Source organism: Dipodomys spectabilis, unplaced genomic scaffold, assembly GCF_019054845.1.
Source record: "Dipodomys spectabilis isolate Male_0828 unplaced genomic scaffold, ASM1905484v1 ptg000157l, whole genome shotgun sequence".
NCBI classification, from domain to species: Eukaryota; Metazoa; Chordata; class Mammalia; order Rodentia; family Heteromyidae; genus Dipodomys; species Dipodomys spectabilis.
The window spans coordinates 17521009-17546330 of NW_024870834.1; the positions used below are offsets into that span (position 1 = coordinate 17521009).

At 51.7% G+C, this 25322-nt stretch overlaps 3 protein-coding genes across 3 annotated transcripts in view; 2 read left to right on the forward strand and 1 right to left on the reverse strand.

The window, feature by feature from the left end:
- The window catches only part of Pomt2 (protein O-mannosyltransferase 2), a 42683-nt gene extending 36570 nt beyond the window's left edge, over nucleotides 1-6113 (forward strand). The window contains 6 exon segments of the mRNA XM_042692658.1: nucleotides 1078-1149; nucleotides 1428-1487; nucleotides 1582-1687; nucleotides 2572-2712; nucleotides 2860-2974; nucleotides 3726-6113. Coding sequence (XP_042548592.1) covers nucleotides 1078-1149; nucleotides 1428-1487; nucleotides 1582-1687; nucleotides 2572-2712; nucleotides 2860-2974; nucleotides 3726-3831 — 600 coding nt within the window. The 3' untranslated portion in view covers nucleotides 3832-6113.
- Nucleotides 6114-10706: 4593 nt separating this feature from the next.
- Ngb (neuroglobin) lies at nucleotides 10707-15746 on the forward strand. Its single transcript, XM_042692723.1, has 4 exons — nucleotides 10707-10950; nucleotides 12307-12418; nucleotides 13182-13301; nucleotides 14803-15746. Exons 1-4 carry the CDS (start codon nucleotides 10808-10810, stop codon nucleotides 14935-14937), a joined length of 510 nt encoding a protein of 169 aa, XP_042548657.1. The 5' UTR covers nucleotides 10707-10807; the 3' UTR covers nucleotides 14938-15746.
- A 3858-nt stretch (nucleotides 15747-19604) lies between these two features.
- The window catches only part of Tmem63c (transmembrane protein 63C), a 64173-nt gene continuing 58455 nt past the window's right edge, over nucleotides 19605-25322 (reverse strand). The window contains exons 24-25 of the mRNA XM_042692652.1: nucleotides 24059-24130; nucleotides 19605-22145 (exon numbers count right to left, since the gene is read on the reverse strand). Of these exons, the coding sequence (XP_042548586.1) occupies nucleotides 21945-22145; nucleotides 24059-24130 (273 nt within the window). The 3' untranslated portion in view covers nucleotides 19605-21944. The remainder of the gene's footprint in view (nucleotides 22146-24058; nucleotides 24131-25322) is intronic.

The following is a 25322-nucleotide window of genomic DNA, read 5'->3' on the forward strand; positions in this document are numbered from 1 at the left end:
TAGCAAAGGCCTTATTTTGCCATGGTGAGACGAATTATTGCACTTGCTTGGCTACTGGATTAGCGGAGCCGAGCTCAGGTCCTTCAGACTAACACATACATTAGGATTGCTTTCTCTCCCATAGATGAAGTATATTCTTGGAGGGAAAAAAATCCTTCCCTTTTTTTTTTTAAGGTATAACGCATAGGCATTCCTATAGTATGTAAACAATTATATAAATATGACTGTGGTGTTAAATATATAAAATATGAAGGATGTTTAGAAAGCAATGCCTAATACACACATTGAGAGAGGAAAACAAGTTAAATGAAAATCTTTTTTTTTTTTTGGGGGGGGGGGTCTGGTCCTGGGCCCTGAACTCTGGGCCTGGGTGCTGTCCCTCAGCTCTTCAGCTCAAGGCTAGCGCTCTACCACTTGAGCCACAGCGCCACTTCCGGCTTTTTTTCTTTTTGCTTATGTGGTGCTGAGGAATCGAACTCAGGGCCCCAGGCATGCAAGGTAAGCATTCTACCACTGAGCCACCTTCCCAGCTCCTTAAATGAAAATCTTAACAATAGATTGAAATTAATAAATATGTTCTTTCTATGGTTCTTGGTGGGGGGGGGGGGGGGAGACAGAGAAAGCAATGCCTAAAAAACAGGCAGTAATGAAAAACACGGAAAAAACCTTAGGCTGAAGTAACTATTTCCAAGTTCAGGTACTTGTCAGTCTCTGCTTTTCTGTTTAAAGTCTTAGTTGAATGAATAAGCTCTGATTTTAAATCCTGCCTTCCTTGACATTCTATTCTTGACTTGTCAGATGTCATATGTTTTGCACCTAATAGAAAGAGATCCCTTTTCTCTTCTGTTTCTCATATAGTGGGTCAAATGGACTGCCTCTGATGGAACTGTGAGGCTTGTTTGGGAGAATTAAGACAAGTATTGTAGGCAGGTAGACTGTGGCTGAAAATGAGCATCTGATTTTTCCTTGCCATAGGAGAATGAAGAGGGGGATGCCGGGCGGGAGGATCCTCTTGACAGTTGGCTAGCTATCCATCTCTGACTTCATTACCCTTTTTTTTTTGTCACCTTACTGCAGGGAAATAATGGCCTTAAGCCCAAGGACAATGAGTTTACATCTAAACCCTGGCACTGGCCTATCAACTATCAGGTAGGACTTGAGGCTAGAGTTCCAGAAAATGGAACCAAGTAAGGAACTGTAGAGACTGGGTTGTTTGGGGGGCCAAGGGGAAGCCTTGCCTAGGTGGGCTGGAATAGGGCTGGGTTTTCTGCCCTGATTCTGATCCCACCTTCCCAGAGAGCTCATGTAGAATTTGCATTCTAGACCTCTTGTCCAGGCTGTTTGACTGTGGAATAAGACTGTGGAGTAATAGTAGCTGGGAATGAGCTGAGCCCTGGATCAATAGGGCATTCTCTTCTTTCAAATAGGGCCTGCGTTTCTCAGGGACCAATGACACAGACTTCCGAGTCTACCTACTTGGCAACCCGGTGAGTATCTGATTGTTCTCCTCCTGCCTGACTGAGCACATGCCTGTGGAGAGCTGCTACCATGTTCTCATCCTCTGCTGTCCTTCCCATGCAGGTAGTCTGGTGGCTGAATCTGGTGAGCATTGCCCTTTACCTCGTCTTGGGGAGCACCATTGCCATTGCCCTGCAAAGAGGGGTGCAGCTGCCCATGGAGCTGGAAGGTTAGGGCCCCTGTGCTTTCTCTGCCCTGCCTATAGCTGGTGAGAGCTTGCAGTCTGGGGAGGGCCTGCCTACTGTGAGAGGATCCCTTGCTTTCCCCACTACCCTCTCTTCCTTCTTTGTTTGAAAGACAGCTCATAATCACCCGTATGTGTTCAATACATTGCCCCTCCCAACAGCCCTGTCAGATTAGTGTTAGCCCATTCTGTGGATTTGGGATTTATCCCAGGACATATAGCTCATAATTATTAGCACTAAGACTCAGACCCAAGTATCTAACTTAAGGGTCTTCACTTTCCCCATGCTATAGCCAGAGCTGCTCCTTTTCACATTGCCCCTATGTTTCATAGTCCTGTTCTCCAGTGGGGTAGAGAGGCATGTGCTAAGCAGGGCAGTGTTTCTTCTCCTACTGGTGCTGCCCCTGTTCTATTTAGCTGTGACATAAACCATAGCACTAGAGACATCTCCACAAGCTGTGTTTGCCCTGCAGCTTCCTACCCCAATAGCCTGGGCCCAGATCCCCTTCCCCTCTGTCATCTGACCTCGCCCCTAGGCCAGCCTATCCCCATGAAGGTTTGTGGTGGTAGAGGTGCCAGCAGAGGAGAAGGGAGAGCAGTTATGTGAAGCTGTATGCCTCCTGCCTGCTGACATGTGACATCCTGGCCATGGTATCAAGGCTGTGCTAGGCTGGGTACTGAGCAGGCATCTCAAGACTGCTTACTCTTCCAGTTGCCATGGTTCCATGTGGGTTGGTCACATGAGGGAAGAAAGTGAGGTAAAGTCACCTATTCAGATCACACAGCAAGGAAGAGGCAGAGCTGGGCTGGAACCCAGGCCGTCCACCCTTCTCAGACTTCTTACTGGGCTGTGCTGCCTTGGGGCTCAGGGCAAATCCAGATGTTGCTGCGAGGAGGTGGCCAGATGCTACTTGGCTGGATGCTCCATTACTTCCCGTTCTTTCTGATGGGCCGGATCCTCTACTTCCACCACTACTTCCCAGCCATGCTCTTCTCCAGCATGTTGACAGGTCAGCGTTGCCTACCAGCACTGGGGACACACATCGGGAGGCAGGGCAAGAGAGGAGGGAAAAGCCACCATGATCAGTGGTGCTGCTTCCTGCAGGATTCCCAGAAGTTCTCTGACATGCTGGTGTTGGTTTCCCTGCTCTCCATAGGCATCCTGTGGGACAGCCTCCTGCGACTTTGTGCCTGGGGGTTGGCCTCCTCTCCCCTGGCCAGAGGTGTCTACCCCATGGGAGTGCTGAGCCTGCTTCTGGTAACTGCCTACAGGTATGCTGCCCCTAACATGTTCCTCTATCAGGTGCTCACTGGTACTTTGGCCCTGAGTAAAATTAGGATCCCTTGGGAGCATGTAAGCTGTTCTGTGGTTGGTTCATCCCCAGAGGTTCTGATTCAGTTTGGTACAGTGGGTCACAATTCGAAGCCCCTCAGATGACCTTAATGTACAGTCAAGGCGGAACCAAAGGGGGCTTACTCCTCCTCTGTGCCAGTGGTTCCCAACTTCACTACCCCTTTTAGTCCTGGGGCTCCTTGCTGGAATAGCTATCTCGAGGTTGAGGGGGCGAAGGTAGGGAAGTGTGGGAATGTGGGGGGCAGGGTTGGGGATCCCAGAATTTCTGAAGGGAGACTGTAAGTAGGAAAGCTCCCCCTTTCCTTTCTTCTGGCAAGTTCTAAGATCCTGCACTGAAAGCCCCTGATTGTGACTCTGAGGTCCTTCTGACCCATGAGCACACCCTTGCCAAAGAAGGTTAAGCTCCTACTAACCAGTACTGAGCCTCAGCCCCCCAGGACCAGACCACCCCTAGATGGTCCTTCTCCTAGGCCTGTTGGAAAGAGCATCTACTGAGCTCCTGGACCAGCGCGTGAGCACTGGCAGACTGAATCAGATGGATAGATGGACTGAGTTGTGGTGGTGGAGCCTGTGTGATGTGCCCAGCAAGGGGGGTGGGGGGACTTCAGTCAGAAGTCCTCATTGTGGCCTGGGATATACCAGTTATCTCCCTCTAATTCTTTCCCACAGCTTCTACCTCTTCCACCCTCTGGCTTATGGGATGGTTGGTCCCCTAGCCCAGGACCCTGAAAGTCCAATGGCAGGACTAAGGTGGCTGGAATCATGGGACTTTTGAGGCCACTGCAAAGGACTGAGGTCTGGTTCCAGGAACTCTCTGAAGAGAGCCAGCTGCAGAACCAAGTCCTGGACCCTGTCAGCTTGAGGTTGCTGTCCAAGGAGCCCAAAGCATCAGCCAGGACCAAGCTCTAGGGGCAAACGCAGATTTCACTCAACACTAACAAACTGCAGCTCTGTCTGCAGTACCCACAAAGGACTGTGTCTCTTGGACCTAATTCTCCAAGTGTGCAATATGAGGAAGGATGAGTGTGGGAGGGAACGTGTGTCCAGTTCCCTGTGGAGTACAAACTGGCCAGCCGAGAAGCATAAATTCTGAGAAGTCGTCCAGGGCTGCTGTAAGATTTCCTGGTATTTTTTCACATTAGATCTGGCTTGTAAAATCTGTAAGAAATTCTCCGACTTCCAAGAGGGTCTCTTGGGCTGAGAGTGCTGGCTCTGTCTCTGCTGAGGGCCCAGTGTGGGATGGTCTAAGCTACATTACCCTTCTTCCCATAAACAAGCAAATCAGTGGGGAGCAGGCTCCCCATGACTTTCCCAAATACCTTCTGTGGAAGCTGAACTTTTTGCCCATGATGCACATAGAACACCAGGCAATGAGAACGCCTCACCAGCCTGTGGTTGGCTCTGCCTTAGCCCTTGGTTGCTTCTCTAGTACACTGAGGTTGGTGAGGAAACCATGTTCTATCCCATGGCTACACTGTGTTCCCAGGTCCTGTGTGCCAGAGACCATTTCTGCTATCCAGACCTTCCTCTGCATCCAGCCTGGCCATGAGCACTGAGACAGAGGCATTCTCCTGGTGGCTGGGAGAACCTCAGCAGCTAAGAGAGAGGAGTCTGAGTGGGGAACCTTATATGAGCCGAGATTCCTGTGAAATGTCCAGATGTGGGATACTTGGCCTCTTAGGGCCAGTATTCCTAACTCTGCTGGATATTTCACATTTTACTTTCCTAGCCCTCTCCAGATGACACCCTCTTGAAACTTCATAGGTTTTCCCTTTCTTTCTGTTACTACTTCACCAGTCTTTCTCCCCGAAGACCCTGAGCACCTAGAAACACATGACAGCTTCTACAGTCTACCCCTTTGAGCTTCGAGCTCAGAGCTGCTTCTACTTCTTCCCCCAGAGGAATTAAGAAAACTTTGGGGGTCAGAACCAAACTAACCAAGGCCAGCCCTTTGGCCTGCCTTCCTCCTCTCAGTTGAGGACAAAATGTTTATTTGATCTCAGAAGACTTTGATGCTTCACGGTTTAATAATGACTTTGCCACTCTCATCTTCCCTCCACTGTAGCTCCCAACAACTCTGACAGGGTCACAGCTCTTTAAAGCATCTTCAGGAGGCGGTTGCCACGGAGACTGGTAATTGGTCTCAGGGACAGGCTGTGCTACCTACAGAGTGGTGAGGAGGAAAGCTTCTGGGCTGTGTTTGGCTGCTCAGACCAAGCATCATTAATGTTAATAGAGGAAATGCAGCTATGTCAAAAGCAAGGCAGGACGGTTAATTAGATCTGAGGCCCACTGACCTCCCTTTCCCAGGGCTATAGCCCTTTTGACTTCCCCTCGCAGGAAGCTCAGCCTGTGCCCTGAGTCTGGGCTGCTTGCTTAATTGCATTTCTGGCAGGGATGGAGAAACTCTGTCCTAACTCTCCCTCCCTTTCCTCCCTTCTACAAGCAGAGCTAGTTTCTGTTGTGCACGAGTAGGGCGCCATCTGGGTGGGGTTTTTTAGAGGTAAAATGCAGGGATTTGCTTGGCTGTTAGCAAAGGTGGCCCATGATGACAAGCCTGTGTCTTCTTACTTCCAAGAGGAACTTGTTGGAAGAGAGGAGCTGTGTAGGAGCCCAGGGGCATCCATCCCCTAAGTGAGGATGAGGAAGGAGCAAGCTCATCTAGCTTCATGTCCACCCTTCTACTATGACCATCTTGGGGACAAAAGTTCCCTTCTTTCTTTCCCTACTTTGCTGGGATGGAGGAGAGAGACCTCCCACCCACTCCCTCTGCTTCCATGCCCGAGCTGACAGACTTCCCTGGGAACAGAGCTGCCTGGTGTGCTAGCCATGGCTCAGGTTCTGTTTGGAAGATGCTGAAAACAATAGCCATGGCAAGGGAGAAGGGGACTGCTTCAGGAGTGGGCTGCAGCCCTTGGGAATGTGACATCTCAAACTGCTGTCAGACAGCCCAACCTCCAGCCAGTGTCTTGAGCCACATTTTATTTTTTTCTAAGTTGCTGGAGTTACTCAGAGGCCATTTACTTTTGTAATAAATAGCTCTTGTTTTTAATGCCATGCTGTTCTTGTACTTAATTGCATCTGACTTGCCCTCCGGCCTCCTTAAAGAAGAGAAGAATGTTTGGCCGGCAAGAGCCGTCCATGCCTGAGTGTCTCGTGTCTGAGGCACTGCCTGGCAGGAAAGCCCGATGCCTAGAGGCATGTGGACCTTCCCCCATACATGCTTACTTCAGTAATGTTGGATGACAGTTCAATTCACCTAAGCTTTTTCTAAAATAAGTAGGAAGCTGGGATTTGTCTATGTTTTCCCTAGTTTAACTTGCCCAGACAACATAGGAAAGCTTTTGTCCACCCCTAAAACAGTGAGTGGACTTTTTTTTTTTTTTTTGTGACAGTCCTGGGACTTGAACTTAGGGTCTGGGCTGTGCTTTACCATTTGAGCCAGAATTCCTCTTTTGGTGGTGATGGTGGTGGCAGCTTCTTCCTCCTCCTCCTCTTCTTTCTTCTTTTTCCTTTTAATACTTAATTGGAGATGAGATCCTAGCAGACTTTCCTGCTTGGGCTGGCTTCAAACCATAATCCTCAGATTTCAGCCTCCCAAGTAGGATTACAAGCATGAGCCAACAGTACCCAGCTAGCAGTTTGCCATTCTGCTTATCAGATACCTGACTCCTGCCATGGCCCTGTCATCTGGACTGCCTAGGATTTAAGATAGGTGGAACTGTCTTGAGGGTCAGCCTGGAGGAAGGAGGAAAAGAGTCTTGTTGCTATACCACAAAATTGGGGATCTTCTGGACCACCCATCTGCCCTCACAGGACCCACAGGAGGGTCAGACGGACCTGGTGCTCTTTTATACAGTACAGCTGATTTTTGGATGTTCATTCATTGATATCGAGTCTTCATCATGGTCAAGGATTGGACCAGAGAAGTCCCCATTCTTCCCATGAGAGATGAAATTAGTTGCTTAAATCATAGTAAGGAAATAGAAGCAAGACTCAGGGTCACAGTAGGGCTTTTTGGCTTTTCCAGCCTGGTCCTGGACTGGGGGCCCCTCCTTGGAGCACCCTGGCTGCCCTGGACACAGGAAAGGTCTCAGCTAAAAAGTGTCCTGGATCAGCACAACTTTTCTACTTTATGTAATGCAGCTACAGCTCTGTCAGGGACCCATTTTTCTGGTTCTTCCAGGTATACACAGGCCAGTGGTAGCAATAGTGGCGGTGGTGGTGGTGGTGATGGTGTACATGCATGTGTACATGCATATGTATGTGTACATGTGCATGCTAGTACTAGAACTTAAAAGTCAGGGCCTCAAATTCTTGATCCGCTTTCTTGCTCACAACTGGCACTCTTCCACTTGAACCATACTTCTGTTCTGGCATTTTGTGGGTTAATTGGAGATGGCATCTCTGTCTGAACTGTGAACACCGACCATTCTTTTTTTTTTTGGGGGGGGGGGGGGGTCTGGTCGTGGGGCCTGAACTCTGGGCCTGGGTGCTGTCCCTCAGCTCTTCAGCTCAAGCCTAGCACTCTACTACTTGAACCACAGCACCACTTCCGGCTTTTTTCTTTTTGCTTACTTGGTGCTGAGGAATCGAACCCAGGACCTCATGCATGCAAGGCAAGTGCTCTACCACTGAGCCACCTTCCCAGCCCCAATACGGGCCATTCTTGATCATAGCCCATTAAGGTGGTGGGAGCAGTAGAAAAGATGGAGCTGAGGTCAAACCCTGTCCCCACCACTAGTGTGGCCTTGGGCCAATCACTTCATTTCTTTGCCTCTGTTTCTTCAGTAAGATGAAAGTGTCAAAAGAGGGTTTTTTTTGTTGGCGTTTGTTTTTGTTGTTCTTTTGGTTGTGGTCCTGCAGCCTGATCTCAGGGGCTGGATGCTGTCTCTGAGCTTCTTCACTCAAAGCTAGTGCTCTACCACTTGAGCTGTAGCTGCCCTTTCAGCTTTTTGCTGGTTGTTTGGAGATAAGCGTCTCATGGATTTTTCTTGCCGGGGCTGGCTTTAAACCACAATCCTCAGATCTCAGCTTCCTGAGTCGCTAGGATCATAAGTGTGAGCCATTGACTCTGCTAGGGTCTCACTTTACAGCTGCTGTGGGATGAGTATTAGATGTCTGGACATAAATGCTCAGTGCTGGCTTTTTTCTGTCATCAGTACTTGACAACACTGAGTAGCCATTGAACTCTCCCAGGTTCTAGTAGATGTCCCACAGAGAAGAGAGATTCTGTGGCATCACCAACCCCTCAAAAGTGAATTCAGATCCTCCATCGCTCCTGAGTTCTTTTTTTTTTTTTTTTCTGGTCGTGGGGCCTGAACGCTGGGCCTGGACACTGTCCCTCAGCTCTTCAGCTCAAGGCTAGCGCTCTACCACTTGAGCCTCAGTCCCACTCCCAGCTTTTTCTGCTTATGTGGTGCTGAGGAATCGAACCCAGGGCCTCATGTATGCAAGGCAAGCACTCTGCCACTGAGCCACCTTCTCAGACCCCCGCTCCTGAGTTCTTACACCATGCCAGATTCTCCGACTTTTTCTTGAGGAGAACAGAGGTTAGCAAGCACCTTGCCCACTTCTGCCAACTCTGGCTCCAAGAAAGCAGAGGGAAGCATGGACTTGAGTGCTGACTCCATTTACTGCTAGCTAAGTCTACTACTATCATTAACTCATCAGATCACACATCCCCTGGCCAAAAGAGAAAGGTAAAAAGGATCCTGAGTATGGGTGGTTGCCAGGAAGTGCAAGCTGGACAAAGTGGAGGTTCTAGACCAGCCAGGTGAGCTGTGCAGAACACTGTGCTCTTGTTTGGGGACCTCTGGGACTCTTTAGGACACAGTCTGTGTTAGGCTGCTTCAAAGTCTTATGCTCCAGTCCAAGGACCCATGCATGGAGAGTTGGGAAAATATAGAACAGGGTGCTTCCCAAACTCCACTCTGGGGAGAGGAGCAGATAGATGCAGATAGATAGGTTTCTTACTGGAGCAAGACTGAGGCCCTTCAATTCTGGTTCAGGGCCAGAAGGAGATATTCTAGAAGGCAAGCATTATCTAGCATAGGATTGTCTGTTCACAGCCAATGGCTCCAAGATAATCACTTTGTATCTATGGAACCAAAGGATGTCCTGTAGAGATCCTGCCACCCCAACCTCACAGTGCAGCTGAAAACTGAGGCACAGAAGTGGGCAGACGGAGAGATGCTCAGATACTAAAAGCAATGAAAAGTCAATGAAATGAGCTTCTCTCTCTCTCTCTCTCTCTCTCTCTCTCTCTCTCTCTCTCTTTCTCCTTTCCTCTCTTCCTCCCAGTCCTGGGGCTTGAACTCAGGACCTGCCTGAGCTTTTTTACTCAAGGCTAGTGTTCTACCACTTTGAGCCTCAGTGCCACTTCTGGCTTTGGAGTGGTTAATTGGAGATAAGAATCTCATGGACTTTACTTCCCAGACTGTCTTTGTACTGTGATCCTTAGATCTCAGCCTCTGGAGGAACTAGAATTACAGATATGAGCCATCAAGGCCTGTCAGAAACAATTTTTTTTTTTTTTGGTCGGCCGTGGGGCTTGAACTCTGGGCTTGGGCGCTATCCCTGCGCTCTTCAGCTCAAGGTGAGCACTTGACTGCTTGAGCCACAGCACCACTTCCAGTTTTCTAGTTGTTTATTGGAGATAAGAGTCTCACGGGCTTTCCTGCTTGGGCTGGCTTTGAACCTTGATCCTTAGATCTCAGTCTCCTGAGTAGCTAGGATTACAGGTGTGAGCCATGGGCGCCAGGCTAGAAACAAAAAATTTTAAGTCATGATTTTTAAACCTTTCATGTACAGATGGTACATGCCTGTGTCTCCCCCACCCCACCCCCAGGAGTTCACCTGGCCAAGCAGGGGTGAGATTCAAACTGGAACTCAGAGGTTTACAAACCAGGTTTGATGAATAGCTAGGTCTGGCAAGAAATGGCTGTGGTCCAGGCTCTGTGCCTAACCTGAGAGCCCTAATGACCCCCTATGGGGAGTTGGTGTCCCAGTCAGACTCAGAGATTGGGTGGAGAGCCCCCAGCCTCTGTACGTCTATGCAGATAGGTGACCTGGTACCTGATGGCTAACCTGAAGAGGAAGCAAAGAGTTGGAGCATGATTTGAGCTAGAAAGAGGCAAGCTCAAGAGCCTAGTTGGCGCTGTTTGAGCGTGACTTTGCTGCATGCATGCAGTATCTGCATAAGGTGATCAGATTCAACACTTAAGCCCTCCTTGCTTTTGAGCCTAAGGAGTAAGTGCTGGGTTATGTGTTTTGTTTTGACCCTCTTACCTCAGCCTCCCAAGTACTGGGTTTTCGGTGTCACAGGTGTGCACCATAGTGCCCAGCCGGCATGTGGCAATGTTACTAAGTTTCTGGGTGAGAAACTGAAGCCCAGAGAGGGTACGTGATTTCTGTCAGGCTCTAAAAGCGGGTCCTTTCTCAAGCCTCCAGACTGTGGCCAGGAGGTTGCAGAGGGAGCGCACGCCTTGCTGGGCAGAGGGGGCGGGGGCGCGGCCGCTTTAAAGGGCGGCTGTTGGAGCTCGGAGGTGCTGGGCGCAGCAGCCAGAGTAGGGTCTCCCTGAAGAGCCTGCGGGGCTGGCTGTTCGCCTCCTCTTGGCTCTGGCCAGAGAAGAAGCGGCTGCTGGGCCCCACCCGGCCGAGGCACCGGGGGGCCAGAGTGGGTGCGGAGGGGTCCGCGCCGCCGCCACCGCCGCAGGTGTCAGCTCCCAGATGGCGCAGCACGTGCGGTGATGGCGTCTGCGCCCCAAGGGTCTCAGCCCTGCGCCCCGCGTCCCCAGGACAGCATGGATCGCCCAGAGCCCGAGCTGATCCGGCAGAGCTGGCGGGCGGTGAGCCGCAGCCCGCTGGAGCATGGCACCGTCCTGTTCGCCAGGTGAGCGCTGCCCGAGCTCCCGAGGAGGGGGGGGCAGGGGGAGGGGTGCCCCTCCGGGGGGTGGGCTCCGGGAGGCTGGACCTGCTGGGGGGGGGGGGGAAACCTGACCCCACTGCGGGGGGCGGGGGGCGGCTGCCAGATGTGCGCCAGAGAAGTGGGGCGCGCACAACCACAGCGTGTGGCGCAGCCCCTTCTACTCCTCTCGGTGCTGCAGGGCGCACACGCACACGTGCGCCCAGATGGGCTGGCTGGGGAGTGATGGGGGTCTGCCAGCTTGCGCCCTCTCCTGGGGTCCCCACTGCTGTGGGTGTGAGTGCCCCGAAGGCGGGATGGGCAGAGTGGGCAGGCGCCTTCCCCGCCCGCCCGTGGCAACCCTTTCAAAGGAAGGCGCAGGTTTAGGACCAGAGAGCCATGTGAAGAGGGGGAAACAGGCAGTGTTAACCCCGCTGCCAGCCCCAGCCCGAATGCCCTGTGTTACAGGGAACCTTGGCTCCAAGGTCAGACCCAAACTTCTGCCCAGGCTTGTGCTAAACCTCCCCCAGACCAAAAGAGCAATAAATTGTTTCACAAATAGCGAGTTTCACAGAAGCATGAGTCCTCCTGAGGGGGGCTAACTGCCCCCCATTGTGCCTTCTGGGTTTCCCTGAACTCGGTTTTGCTCTGGCATCTTGGTGGCTCCCCTACTTTCAAGCATGTGACATTGGGGAAGTTGCTTAGCCTCTCTGTAGGCTGTTTCCTCCTCTGTAAAATTAGAATCAAAGTTATATCCACTGCTTTAAATTGTGAAAGATAGACAGTTACAAGGTTAGGAACACAAGAAGTTTTCAGGCACACTTATGTATGTTGTGTATGTTACTAGCGATTGAACCCAGGGCCTTCTGCTTGCTAAATGAGTGCTCTACCTCTTGAGCTATGTCCTCTAGTCCTTTTTGTTGTGTATATGTTGGTTTTGAGACAGAGTATCCCTATCTTTGCCTGGTCTGGCCTCCAACTTGAGATCTTCCTGCCTCCTCTCCTGAATAGCTGGGATTACAGGTGGGGTCCCCATGCCTGGCTAGCCGGTGATGTCATCGCCGGGCTGAGTCTCCCGGGAAGTTCCGTCCTAGAGCCCACTCCCCCAACTCAAATCACACCTCTCAACTATTTAGAGAGAGGTTAGTTACTGTGTGCCAGGGCCTGTGAGAGTCCTGGAGACACACTGGCTTCTCTAACTTTTCAGAACCTGGGAAAAGGGAGGGACACTGGCACTGCTGGTAATTCCAGCTGAGGGGTGCTGTTGGTTTACGGCTGACCAGCTGGGACCGTTGGGTTCACTGCTTGCTCATGGGCTGATACCCTCCACCCCCTACCCTGCAGGCTGTTCGCCCTGGAGCCCGGCCTGCTGCCTCTCTTCCAGTATGATGGCCACCAGTTCTCTAGCCCCGAGGACTGTCTCTCTTCTCCAGAGTTTCTGGACCACATCAGGAAGGTAAGGGGAGGGGCACCTGCTGCTTTCCCCCTGGGCTGGACCCAACCTGGCACACTGGTCAGCCTTTGGTGACACCCTGTCTTCAGCTATTGGCCACAGCTTCAGTCATTGCTCTCACCCTTTCCCCCTGATCTCTCAGCCCTGGTGGCAATAAGCTACACTTTTTTTGGGGGGGGGGGGCCCGGTCGTGGGGCCTGAACTCTGGGTCTGGGTGCTGTCCCTCAGCTCTTCAGCTCAAGGCTAGCGCTCTACCACTTGAGCCACAGCGCCACTTCCAGCTTTTTTCTTTTTGCTTATGTGGTGCTGAGGAATCGAACCCAGGGCCTCGAGCATGCAAGGCAAGCGCTCTACCACTGAGCCACCTTCCCAGCCCCTACACTTTTTTTTTAATGGTGATCCTGAAATTTGAACCTACAGCCTCACACTCAATAGGCAAGCACTCTACCACTTGAGTGCACCCCAGCCCCAAACTGAGATTTACTTAGAAGCTGATTCTCCTCACAGGGCCTCAGTTTCCCCTTGTCCTAGGCAAACAATACTGTCTTAATGACATCTGGGAGGCTTTGACACTCTCAAAGAGAAGGCATTCATGTATTTAACAGCATTAGTTGGGCACCTACTGTATGCTGACATAGGTTATCTATTGCCCTTGCTCTTTGAATGCAGGGTGCTAAGGGCCTCTCTGACCTTGGATTCTGGGCAATGGTTGTACTCTGGTGGGATTGGTCTGGGCCCTCGGTGAGTCCCGCCTTGCCCCTGGCAGGTGATGCTGGTGATTGATGCTGCGGTAACCAACGTGGAGGACCTGTCCTCCCTGGAGGAGTACCTAGCTGGCTTGGGCAGGAAGCACCGGGCAGTGGGTGTGAAGCTCAGCTCCTTTTCGGTAGGTGATGAGACTCCCACATTCTTCAGAGGACAAGGCCTGGGCCAGTACTTCCTCCCAGTCCATCCCCCCCCACCACCCTGTTCTCCGTCTCCATCCCCCCCACCCCCCCAGCCCAAGACCAGCACTAGGGCCCTGCATTGTGTGTATGTCAGCTGTGTGACCCTGGCATGTTTTGATTTCTCTGAGCTTCTGAGTTCTCACTGATCTTAGAACCACAAAAGCAGCTGGTCTAATCAGCTTTCTTTTGTTGGGTGTCAAACTACCCTTCCCCCCAAAAAAACACATTCTGGCTTAAAGCAACCATTTCTGATTTTTCACAGCTGGGCTCAGCAGGGTAGCTCTTCTATTCCCCATGGTATGGTAGGAATGACCCCTTTGAGACCTACCAGGAATTCTCCTGGGGTCAGGGAAACCAAGGAGGCTGGGAGTCTTTGCTCTCTCTCCCTCCTATGCAAGCTGAGCACTGCATGGATGGTTGCTGAGTTGCAGGACCAGCCCTAGGTTGCAAATGCATGTAAAGCCTCTGCCAGCATCACTTTCTTAGTGTTCTATGGGCTCACTGTGGGGAGGGAGGGACCAGTGCTGTGATGGACTCTATCAAGCCCAACCACTTGGCAGATGGTAAGCCCTATGAGGAAGGGGCCCAGGTGCTCTTGCCTGCCCCTCTATACTAGTACCTGCACACTGCCTTGTTTTGTTTTGAGGGAATCTTCAGCAAATATTTATGAGATAAATAAGCTTTAAGAAATGAGAATATGATTTTTTGGGGATATTATAATTATTGAAGGCTTATTGTATGAAAATGCTAATTTTTTTGCCAGTCCTGGAGCTTGAACTCAGGGCCTGAGCACTGTCCCTGAGCCCTCTCTGTGCACAAGAGTAGCGCTCTACCACTTGAGCCAAAGTGCCATTTCCAGCTTTTTCTGTTTATGTGGTACTGAGGAATCGAACCCAGGGCTTCATGCATGCTAAGCAAGTGCTCTACCACTAAGCCACACTCCCAGCCCCTGCTAATAACTTTTTATTTATTTATTTATTTTGTCGGTCGTGGGGCTTGAACTCTGGGCTTGAGCGCTGTCCCTCAGCTCTTCAGCTCAAGGCGAGCTCTACCACTTGAGCTACAGCGCCACTTCTGGCTTTCTGGTGGTTTATTGGAGATAGGAGTCTCATGGTCTCTCCTGCCCGGGCTGGCTTTGAACCGCGATCCTCAGATCTCAGCCTCCTGAGTAGCTAGGATTACAGGCGTGAGCCACCAGCGCCCGGCTGCTAATAACTTTTTAATAGGTTATCCCACTGCATCTCTCATGAAGCCCAGGACTTCATTTATTCCACAGCTTCAGATTTAAGGTAAAGGACAGTGTGCTATCCAAGGATTAAGGTGGGATCCCTGTGCAGGAACGAAGACTGGCCCAGCATGCTTAACCAGCTCTGGCCTTGATGGTCTCAACTGTACAATGGAGCAATGCCTTTGAGATGATGGTGCCTCTTGTCTTTGCAGACAGTGGGCGAGTCCCTGCTCTACATGCTTGAGAGGTGTCTGGGCCCTGCTTTCACACCAGCCATGCGGGCTGCCTGGAACCAGCTTTACGGGGCCGTGGTGCAGGCCATGAGTCGTGGCTGGGATGGCGAGTAAGAAGCGACCCCTGCTTGGTTGTCCGCAGCTGTCCATGTCTGTCTACTGGTCTATGTCTGTTGTAGCCCAGGCCTCTCTGTGTCTTGGTCTTGTCCAGACCATTAGAGAGGTGATAAGAGAGGGCTCCATCTGCAGGAGGAGTGGCCTTTCCTTCCAGAAGGGCTCTGGGCTTCCTCATCCTTGTGGCCTCTTCCCTGCCTGCCTATTCACTTTTCTGGCACCCTTTCCTGCCTCATGAGACAGAGCAGAGCTTTGGTGGCGAGAGGGCCTGGGGCTGAGATGGAGAGACTTTTGAGCCCATAGGCCCTGGCCAATGTAGGAAGGAGCAAGGTGACCAGGCTTCACGCCCCTTCCATTTGGCCTGCTCAGGCGCTATGATGCTTCCCTGTCTTGGATTTCTGCTTTCAGGAGTCTGGGAGGGAAAGATGCTCTGTGCCTGCCATGCCATATTTCCAGGTCTCTTATTCCCCTGTACCCTAGTCATGTAGTTTCCCTTTGGCAGAACTACCACTTGTCCTCATTTAGCACTTCTAAGGGGAGCAACAAGGCCCCAGAGAGCTGAGTCCTGAGACTCTTCCTCACTGTCCCGCTCCAGGAAGGCTAATTCTTCACCTGTGTCCCCTCACCCTTCTACTCATCAACTCTGCTTGGCAATGGGCCTACAGCTGTGTAGTTACCATATTTAGCACCCCTGGTGTGCCAGTGCTGGGGGGAAGCCTCCTGCCCTTTCCCCAGCCATCTGCACTCTCCCCCTCTTTGCTGTGGTTCTCTAACTCATGAGGAATAAAGTTGTTCTGTGTGCCTCTTTACCCCTTCTGGACTAGTCTCTTTTTGAGCCTTAACCTGGGGCTCAGAGCAGGGAGGGAGGGTCATGGGGCCAAGGCTAGAGGGGGTGGAAAGGAAACCAAGGCTTGGGGAGGTGGAAGGTGATGGAGATAGGTAAGGAGTCTAGGGTTCAAATGGACTGGCAGGCTATGAAATGCAGCTTTTCTCCCTCTGGGCACACAGCTAGACCAACCTCCCTGACAGCTAGGGCAACAGAGGACAGTTCTGACCAGTGAGCCATGGGAGGTGGGGGAATGCTTCATCCAGCTCCTTCCTATTCCTTCCTACTCTTGTCATTCATCTATCAGCCTAGCATAGACATCACGGTGACCTTCAGGGCCATGTGCTGACAGAACATGATAGATAGAACTATAGGGCAAATGCAACTCTGCCCTGAGTCACGGCTTGAAGAAAGCTGACCACTTGGAACTGTAGATGAGAGAGACATCAGCGTCTCTTGCATTTTGGGTCAGTTACAACACTTAGCATGCTAATTCCAACAAGGAAGCCACTTGTCAATCCAGGGTTTGGATGGCTAGACAGCCTAGGCAGGGCACATGACTCCAGTAGTAGAGCATTTGCCTAGAGTCCATGAGGCCCTGGGTTCAATCTCTAGTGCTGCACACACACAAATACCACCACCAAACAGTACACTTGAAATGGTTTAGTACAGAAGTCAAGGGAAAAATGGTAAAAAAAAAAAAAAAAATGCACAGATGAAAGTGAACAGTACAACTTGTGGGTGGAGACGAGAGGGAGGGACTGGAAGAGAGTGAGGGAACAGAAGACACTGTGCAAAAGGAAACATACTTATTACCCAGCTCTTGTAATCCCTTTGTACATCACCTTTATAATAATAAAGTAATTTTTTTAAGTTCATTAAAAAAAAGCCACACACTACTTGTAATCCTAGCTACTTGGAAGGCTGAGATTGGGAACACTTCAATTCAAGCCAGCCTGGTAGAAAAGTTCATGAGACCCAGCCTTATTGGGTACAGTATATCAAGGCAGGAAGCAAAACCCTATTTTGAAAATAACCAGCAATCCAGGCACTGGTTACTCACACTTGTGATCCTAGCTATTCAGGAGGCTGAGGTCTGAGGATCCTGATTCCAAACCAGCCTACACACACAAAAGCTGAGACTAATCTGTAGCTAAACAGCAAAAGGCTTGAAGAGGAGATGTGGCTTAAGTGGTAGAGTGCCAACCTTGAGTGAGAAAGCTAAGGGAGAGCACAAGACTCTGAGTTCAAGTTTCAGTACAAGTTACACACACACACACACACACACACCTGCAAAAATCAGGGCTGAGGTGGAAAGCCTGAGGACCTAAGTTCAACCCCAGCACCATAAAGTTTTAAAAGATAGTAAATTTTTGTTTACAGTATTTTATAATTTTTAAAAAATTCAAGTGGTAGAGCACTAACCTTGAGCTGAAGAGCAGAGGGACAGTGTGGTCCAGGCCCAGAACTCAAGACCCACGATGAACAACAACAAAAATTTGAGCCGGACACTGGTGTCTCATACCTGTAATCCTAGCTACTCAGGAGACTGAGATCTGAGGATCATGGTTCAAAGCCAGTCAAGGTCAGGAAAGTCCATGAGACTCATCTCCAATTAACCACCAGAAAACCAGAAGTAGCACTGTGGCTCAAAGTGGTAGAGCACTAGCCTTGGGCAAAAGAGCTTAAGGACAGTGCCTAGCTCCTGAATTCAAGTCCGACTGACCAGAAAAAAAAAAAAAAAATACAGATCATATCACTCCTGCTGTGAATCCCCCAGTAACTTCCCAGATAGCTACAATAAATCCATTGTGCTAATGGAGCCCCATTATGTTCCTTGCCTTCTTAGACTTCGCCTGTCCCTCTCCTTTGCCCCATCTGCTCCAGCCACTTTGGCCAGCTCGATGCTCAGGCCCTCAGCTTATTCCTGCAAACCTACTTATTCTTCCCACATCTGATCCCGGTGGACTTTAGATCTAGCAAAACAGTCCCTTCTCCATCTCCAGTCACTCCCCTGCCCTCATCCTGCCTACTCTTCCTTTAAAAGCACTTGGCCCCACATCCCATTACATAATTTGTTATTGCCCTCAGGGGCTGCTATGGAATAGAACTGCTGCTTGGTGCTGTGTGTGCAGAGGAAGGACGAAGAGTGGAGTTGAGGGGAGAAGTCAGCAAGAGCCCCCGAATCCTGCTGCGTGGCTCTGACACAAGCCATGTGATCCTTATTTGCAGAACAGGATCGTGGTGACAGAAGCTATGCTAGAGCGTAGGTCACCTGGGCTGGTGAGATGCTAAACCCTCCATGGCATGTGGTGCTTGAGGCTAGGGTTGTTTGCCTCACCTGCTCGCCTCTTCCTGCCTGCTAACACTCAACTGGGGCCTTCTGTGAAAGATGTGATCGGACAGCGTCCTAGAAATTTTGAGTCCTACAGGGCGAGTCTTGGGCATGGGGAGGATTTCAGAGCTCTGAGGAGTCTCCTACCTACCACTAGGATGGGAACCCCGCCAATTAAGGCTTCAATAGGGAACTGTATGAACTGAGGGCTTCACACTTCCCAGGAAGGCACTGTACTACTGGAGCCACACCACCAGTCACAGAAATGTTGTTTTTTTTTTTTTTTAACAAACCTGGGAGTGTATCTTGCTGGAAATGAGTTCCCCCTACCCCCACCCTGGGCATTCCAACCTGCAACTGAGCCAGCAAGGGGGGCACCTTGGGACAGACCTGATCTGCTTCCAGTGGGATAATTTTGGCAGGATGACCAGAAGCAGCCCCTGTTGAAGGCTTGGCCTGGGCTTTCCTGCTTCCTCTCAGGCCTGGTGTGGTACCAGCATGACACTCAGTTAAGATGCTGAAATGCCCTTGTGGTACCAGCCCAGTGGCCAGCATTCTGGTCCTCCTTAATAGGAGGCATCTTGTGCGCAGGCAGCTGGCACAGGCCCTCTGCCCAGTCAGTCGTTTCCATAGTCCATCTCCACTGAAGCAGCCTGGAGGATCCCAACCTGGCTTGGAAGATAACTGTCTTATGGGGAGAGGACCCAGGAGGATGGGCCCTGGCCTTGTGCCCAGGCTTGTGCTACAGTGGGTATTGAACCACACCCACTGATGGACTGAGAAGTCCCAGCAAGGTGGTAGCAAGAGAAGTCCTTGGGCAGCTGTGGGCTTGTCATCCTTTGCGTCCCTCTCCTCTCCGGCCATAACCATCCCCCTAGGTAGCCCAATCTCTGTTCACTAACAGAGCAGCCGGTGGACCTTGTGTTCTCTCACTGCAACTCCCACTGCATCTGGATGAGGTGGCAGCTAGGGTTATCTGGCTGGCTGGAGGAAGGCTGAAACCATGGCCCAACCGAGGCAGAGAACTGTTTTCTATTCCTTGCCAGTGTGACAGCCTCTACAAAGACCAGTCCTTGTCTGGATGCACCCTTTCTCTTCCTCCAGCCTTCCTTGGCACCCCCCCCCCACATCCCCCAGGCCCAGACCTGAGCCCATCTGCCACTCTTCCTGAATACCTGCATCAGAACTTACCCAGCCACTGGCATAAGTCAGTTGCCCTCTTATGGAGTACACCATTTGCCCAGGGGGCCCAGCGGCCTAAGGCAAAGCTGCTCTTCTGGCTTTATGGACAGGCTCAAGGACAGACTATTTTTACTACTGTACAGCAGAGGGATACAGCCATGTGCTGTCTATCCAGCAGGCTATAAATTGGGATCAGGGTCGGAGAAGATCCCAGAAGGTGTAGCTTTATCCCTGGAGCAAAAGCTATGTGGTGAGGCGTGTCGCCCCAGACTGGTGACCTGGGAGCACTGACTTTCTGGGTGGACGTAGAGGCACGGGCTAGCAGAGGTTGGGAGGACTTGTTTATTCAAGGCACAGTCATAGCATTGATAACAAGAAGATTCAGCATTCTGGCACATTCCTTTAGTAGTGGTGAGCCATTAGTCTACAACCCCTCCAGGACTCCCAGAGGACGCAATGCTGCTGATAGGCACTTTGCTTCCAGAGGCAGCTGGGGGATGGAGGGCAGGGGTGGGTTTGCTCAAAAACTGCTGTGGGGAGCCCTCTAGGTCTCCAGACCATTCTGGGTCCCCCAGGAGGGGGATGGATGGCTGTGGCATGGGGTAACGTGGGATGGTGGTAGGCAGAGGTCAATGGGCTGAACACAGGTGGGAGGGGCATGCCCAGAGAGGGCCCAGATGTGGTGTGTGCATGAGGATCACTGTCCCCCTCACCAGTGACTCTTGGAGGCTGAGGCCCAGACAGATGGGCAGGACCGTGTCGGCGACCCCAGGTCTGTGGAATGAGCAAAGAAATAGTCTGCCATTTTCCCAACATTCACACCCAAAGCGAGGCTGCACTTGATTCAAATTCAAGGTAGAAGTCTCCAGCCATCCTGTCATGTGGTCTGTGGAGGGTGGGGGTGAGGGGCCAGCAGCCACAATCCACAGGGCCGCACGAGTGCCCAGAAAGGTGAGGCCCTGCCAGCCTCTGGCAGCAAACCCACACCTCTACTTTACAATCCACGCTAGCGGATCTGGCCAGGCAGGTGGAGCTCCCTGACCACTGGGCCACAAAAAGATGAAATTCCAGGGGGAGGGGTCCTGTGGGACCACGGGGCTAAGCCCTGGGGCATGGCACACCTATTTCTCCTCTAGAATGAAGGTAGGAGCAGAGGCAGGGGCCTAGGTGACCTTCATTTAGGGCAGCCACATGCCTCCTGGGATGTGCTGCAGATACTCAAGTGTGTCAGATGAGCCTGGGCCCACCTGTAGCAGGCAGGCAGCACAGAGGAACCTACCCCGCTGGAGAGGGGAACTCAAGAGGCTTAGGAGCTCACAGACTCTAGGCAACTTGGCTCATGTGGTTCTGAGACTCCAGCTGGAACTGTTCCAGGGCTCTGCGCAGTAGAAGGCAGGAGTTGGTATTACTCCCAGCTGTGGCAGAAGCACTAAGAGTTACCAGTGTTGTTCAGGACCCAGCTTCTACAGCCTCTAGGCAGAGGCAGCCCTGGGACAGCAGCCTCACCCACCCACGGGGACACACTCGTGACAGCGCTGTGGGAGGCATCTTTTGCAGTGTCTGAGCTAGGGCCACATGAGAGGTCACAGAGGTGGGTCCCAGTGCAGGGGATAGGGCAACCCTGAGAGGAGTGAGGGGGTCCTGCTTGCGGGGGAAGGGGAGAGGGGATGGCCCATGCCTTCCATTGGAAACCTGGGTATGTGACCCTGAGCTGCCGCCATCTTGGGCAGTGGGGCTCTGGCACTCAGATGGGTGGGAGGCAGGAGACATTCTCCGTGATCACCTCCTGGGCTTTGGGGAAAATCTCATTTATATCTAAGGATAAGGGAGGTGTGTCTGGCTTCCCACTATGGACAGTTTGGTGAAGAGAGCCCCCGCCCCCACTCCTCCATGAATTCTGTCTCTTCCTCCCACCTTACAGCAACCAGCAAGAATTAGCCATGGTTTCCTTTACCACAAAGCATGCAGGTCTCTTTAATGAGCCCAAGTGACCACTACCCATGTGAGGGTAAAGAGGACCTTGTTCCTGCTGCTCCTGGGGACATCTGACAAGGGGCAGAGGAACAGGAAGGGCCTCGGTCACCTCTTCCCAGGCCTGTGGACTCAGCTACCCCTTGCTCAGGGTCTGGTGCAGAGACTTCTGGTGCAGAGCCCCGGTGGGGAAACCCTTGCTGACAGTCACCTGTATCTTGTCCATGAGGCTCAGCTCACGTATCTTTACTTGCTCAGACTGTCAGTAGAGGCCTAGGGCCCAGAGCAGCAGAAACTTCTTGATGGGCAGCTGGAGCCTGGACACCCCACGCTCCCCACTCCACCCCCACAGAGCCTTTGATGGGCCCCTTCCCACCTCTTCCTTATGCACATCATCATGACCCACCCAAGTCCCCTAGCATTCAGTGCCTGTGTTCTGGGCTTGAGCTACCTCTCCCAGAACATGGTGATTGTCTCCTCCACCCTATCCTGGGGTCACTAGGCACTGCCCAGCACCTCCCATTCTCATTGGTCGGTAGGTGTGGGGTCACCACATGGCCATAGCGACAGCAGATGTTTCAATCAGGAGTTCCCAAAGTCTGCAGGTGGGAGGGGAGAGGCCCAGGCCACCCCCTTGCCTCCTCCCCATGCCAAGCGCTCCCAGGGCCGCTGACTGGAGTCCTGGAGTCCTGATCAGTGGTACTGGCTCTGGCCCTCCAGTTCCAGCCCTTCCTGAAACCGGGCCGTGTCCAGCTCCCTCGCAAAGCCCCTCAAACCACTCTCTTCTTGTCCCTCTTCCGGCTGGCTGTTCATGGTGCCATAGGTGTGCCTGGCTGGGGAGGAGGCTGGAGTCAGGTTCAGCTCTGGCTCTTGCAGTACAGTGGCCATGTACAGCTGCTCAGGATAGAGAGGAGAGAGCAAAGTCACATCTGGAGCAAGGCCTAGGGTACATCCTCTCCTCCCTTCATGCCCTGCCTCCAAGCCATAGGTCCTTCCTTCCTCAGAAGCTGCATCCCCCCATCCCTCCTGCTCCCAGGCTACAAGCTCCTGTAACCAAAGTTTAGTGGCAGGTTTCCTCACTTTAGTCCATTCCTAATTCTTCAGAATGTGTTTTATCCATTCACGATTTCCAGTCTGGCTGAATCCAAGAAGAGTGACCTGGGTCCCCATTGAGCTGGCGCCCAGGGAGACCTTCATTCCAAAGTGAGTGCGCCTTTTTTTTATGAGTGTGTGCTGATACTGGGGCTTGAGCTTGGGGCTTGGGCACTATCCCTGAGCTTTTATGCTCAAGGCTAGTACTCTTCCACTTGAGCTACAGCTCCACTTCCAGCTTTTTGGTGGTTAATTAGTGTCTCATGGGCTTTCTTGCCTGGGTTGGCTTTGAACTGTGATCCATAGAGCTCAGCCTCCCGGGTAGCTAGGATTACAGGCGTGAGCCACCAATGCTCAGCTAGTAAGTCACTTTTAACAGCCCTAAGGACACTCACATTGAAAGGGTCCCAAGCAGGAGAGACTCCTATTTTGAGTCTTGCTCTTCTCCCCTTCCCTTTGCAGACACAGTTGGTTCCTTTGTGTAAGGTCTTGTATCTGTGCATGGGCCTGTCCATCTGCTATTGTTTATCTCTGCTTTTGTAAAGCACTTCTTCCTTACATTTTTTTTTGGTGGTAGAATTTAAACCCTTGGCTTTGTGTTTGCTTGGCAGGGACTCTACAACTGGAGCCATGTCCCTATCCCTCTTTTGCTTTATTTCCAGGAAGGGTCACATATTTTGGATAAAGCTGGGACCTTGATCTTCCTATGAGACTACCATGTAGCTGGGAAGACCACCATGCCTGGTTATTTGACTGAGATGAGGATCTCACTAATTCTTTTGGCTAGGCTACATTTGAACCTGATTCTCTTGATTTCTGCCTCCTGAGTAGCTAAGATTACAGATGTGAGTCACTGCCTAGCTTGGTTATGTGTTTTTACCCAGCTTTGTCCACCACTAAAGAAAGCCAAACTCTCTGTCTTTGGTTCCCCCATACTCTAGGCTCTTCCTTATTCTTTCTCCAGTGTTTCTTACTACATGCACATCCTGGCAACCTTTCCTCCCAGTACTGAAGTCACATGACACATTCCCTCTTCTGAGAACCCTTTCCCTGTCCAGTGCTCCTTTGAGACACCTGGCATCTATGTGCAGTCTACCTGGTACTCAGCTTGGCACACATATTGGTGCTTCTACACTGACGCTTGTGGCAGGGATATGAGTACTCAGTCCACCCATGAGAGCCCTGTGGGCACGGCAGCCCATGGCCAGCCTGCCAGGAGCTGACTGGGTCTGGCCTGGGCTTTTCACGGGTTGATGGACTCGTGTATGTAGGACTACCCCTGCCTTACCATTTGGTGCATCCGCTAATAGCTCCCTGCAGCTCTGCACAGCTCTGCGGAGGCAGCCTTGGGGTGCGAGGCTGAGCCCCAGCTTGCTCCTGTGTCTACACGACTGAGGACTCTGACTCCGAGGTCCCCGTGACGGAGTTTATCCTCTCTGACTGCCTCCTGTGTGAGTGCCTTCTACTGAGTGACGAGTAAATGTTGGTTCTCCTTCTCTCCCCACTCTTCAGCCAGGGCCAAGGCAGCATTTGGACCTGGGCCAAGTCCTCCTGGGTCAGAGGAGGGAGCCCAGAGGGCCCGGCTCCCACCCCCCCGCCCCTACCCAGAGCTATAGGTGGGAGCTAAGGTCTGGTGCCTCTCAGCGACCCTGGAGTGGGCCAATCCCCCCAGGGGCCGCCCTCCTGACCTGGGGGAGGTGAGGGTGATGACTCACAAGGGAGGTGGGGGTGGAGGACGTGCTGCTTGGCTCCATGTCAAACACGGTCTCTGTTTCCTCCGCCTCTGGCTGCAGCAGGAAGAGAGAGGGTGGGTCACAGGATGGGAGGGGGTTGCTCTCTGTCCCCTCCCTCCCACATCCAGAGGGGTCTGGACCCCACATCTGAGCCTCTTGACTCCTACCGTGGCACTCAACCTTCTCTATTTCCAGCTGGTAGGGAAGAGCCCCACAGGGACAGGGGGAGGCTGGGAAACTAGGAGTCCCTTCTAGAATACTCAGTTCCCAAGGATCATCATGGAAGAAGTATGAAGAGTTAGAACTGGGGTTCAAAGATGAGCTTGCTTTGATCCGTCATCTTTCATTCTAGGATGTCTCCTTGTATCTGGAAGGAGCCACAAACTATTCTGGTCTAGGCTCCCTCCCTCCTCCTCTCCAGTGACATTTGGACAACCAGATCCAGCACTGTCTGTGGGGGGAGGTCATCATTTTGACCTTTTACCAGCCTGGCGCTCCAGCCAGGTGATGGGGCAAGATAGCCAGGTAGAGAGGGCAGTGGAGTTTTTGTGTCCAGAGCCCTAGATACTAGAGATTTCTTCTACCTACTCATCAACTTTCTTTTCTCTATGTACATTTTTTTTTTTTTTTTGGTGGGTCGTGGGGCTTGAACTCTGGGCCTAGGTACTGTCCCTCAGCTCTTCAGTTCAAGGCTCTTCAGCTCTACCACTTGAGCCACAGCGCCACTTCCTGTTTTCTGGTGGTTTATTGGAGATACGAGTCTCACAGACTTTCCTGTCTGGACTGGCTTTGAACCGTGATCCTCAGCTCTCAGCCTCCTGAGTAGCTAGGATTACAGGTGTGGGCCACCGGCGCCCAGTTACATTCATATTTTTTAAAGGAAACAATTCACTGTTGTCAAGAGAAAACCAGAAAGTTAACTAGAAAAAGAAATACATAATCATAAAGAGTCAAAAGTTAGTTAATCCACTGCAGATCACCACCATGTCTGAGAACATGCTGGGCTCTCTTCTCCAGGAGGACCAATGATTAAATTCCTTGGTCAAAGGGCCAAAGGCATCATGGAAAAACACCAGTTCAATAGCTGGGCTTCTGGAAAGTGAAAAGATGACTGTCCATCCAGCCCTAAGCCACTGTCCCATTGTCAGCTACCGCCCTCCCCCACACACGTGGTTCCATCTTTGCTCCCAGTCCTCCAGCCCCTTGGGACAATGCTGCCCGCTCAGGGGCTGGACTGGACTCACAT

Bases quoted from the DNA above. Each gene is read 5' to 3' on its own strand.
- Ngb (XM_042692723.1), top strand. From the start codon at position 10,808: ATGGCGTCTGCGCCCCAAGGGTCTCAGCCCTGCGCCCCGCGTCCCCAG. The intron at 12,419-13,181 runs GTAAGGGGAGGG...TGCCCCTGGCAG, and splicing joins TTCTGGACCACATCAGGAAG to GTGATGCTGGTGATTGATGC. The intron at 13,302-14,802 runs GTAGGTGATGAG...TTGTCTTTGCAG, and splicing joins TGAAGCTCAGCTCCTTTTCG to ACAGTGGGCGAGTCCCTGCT.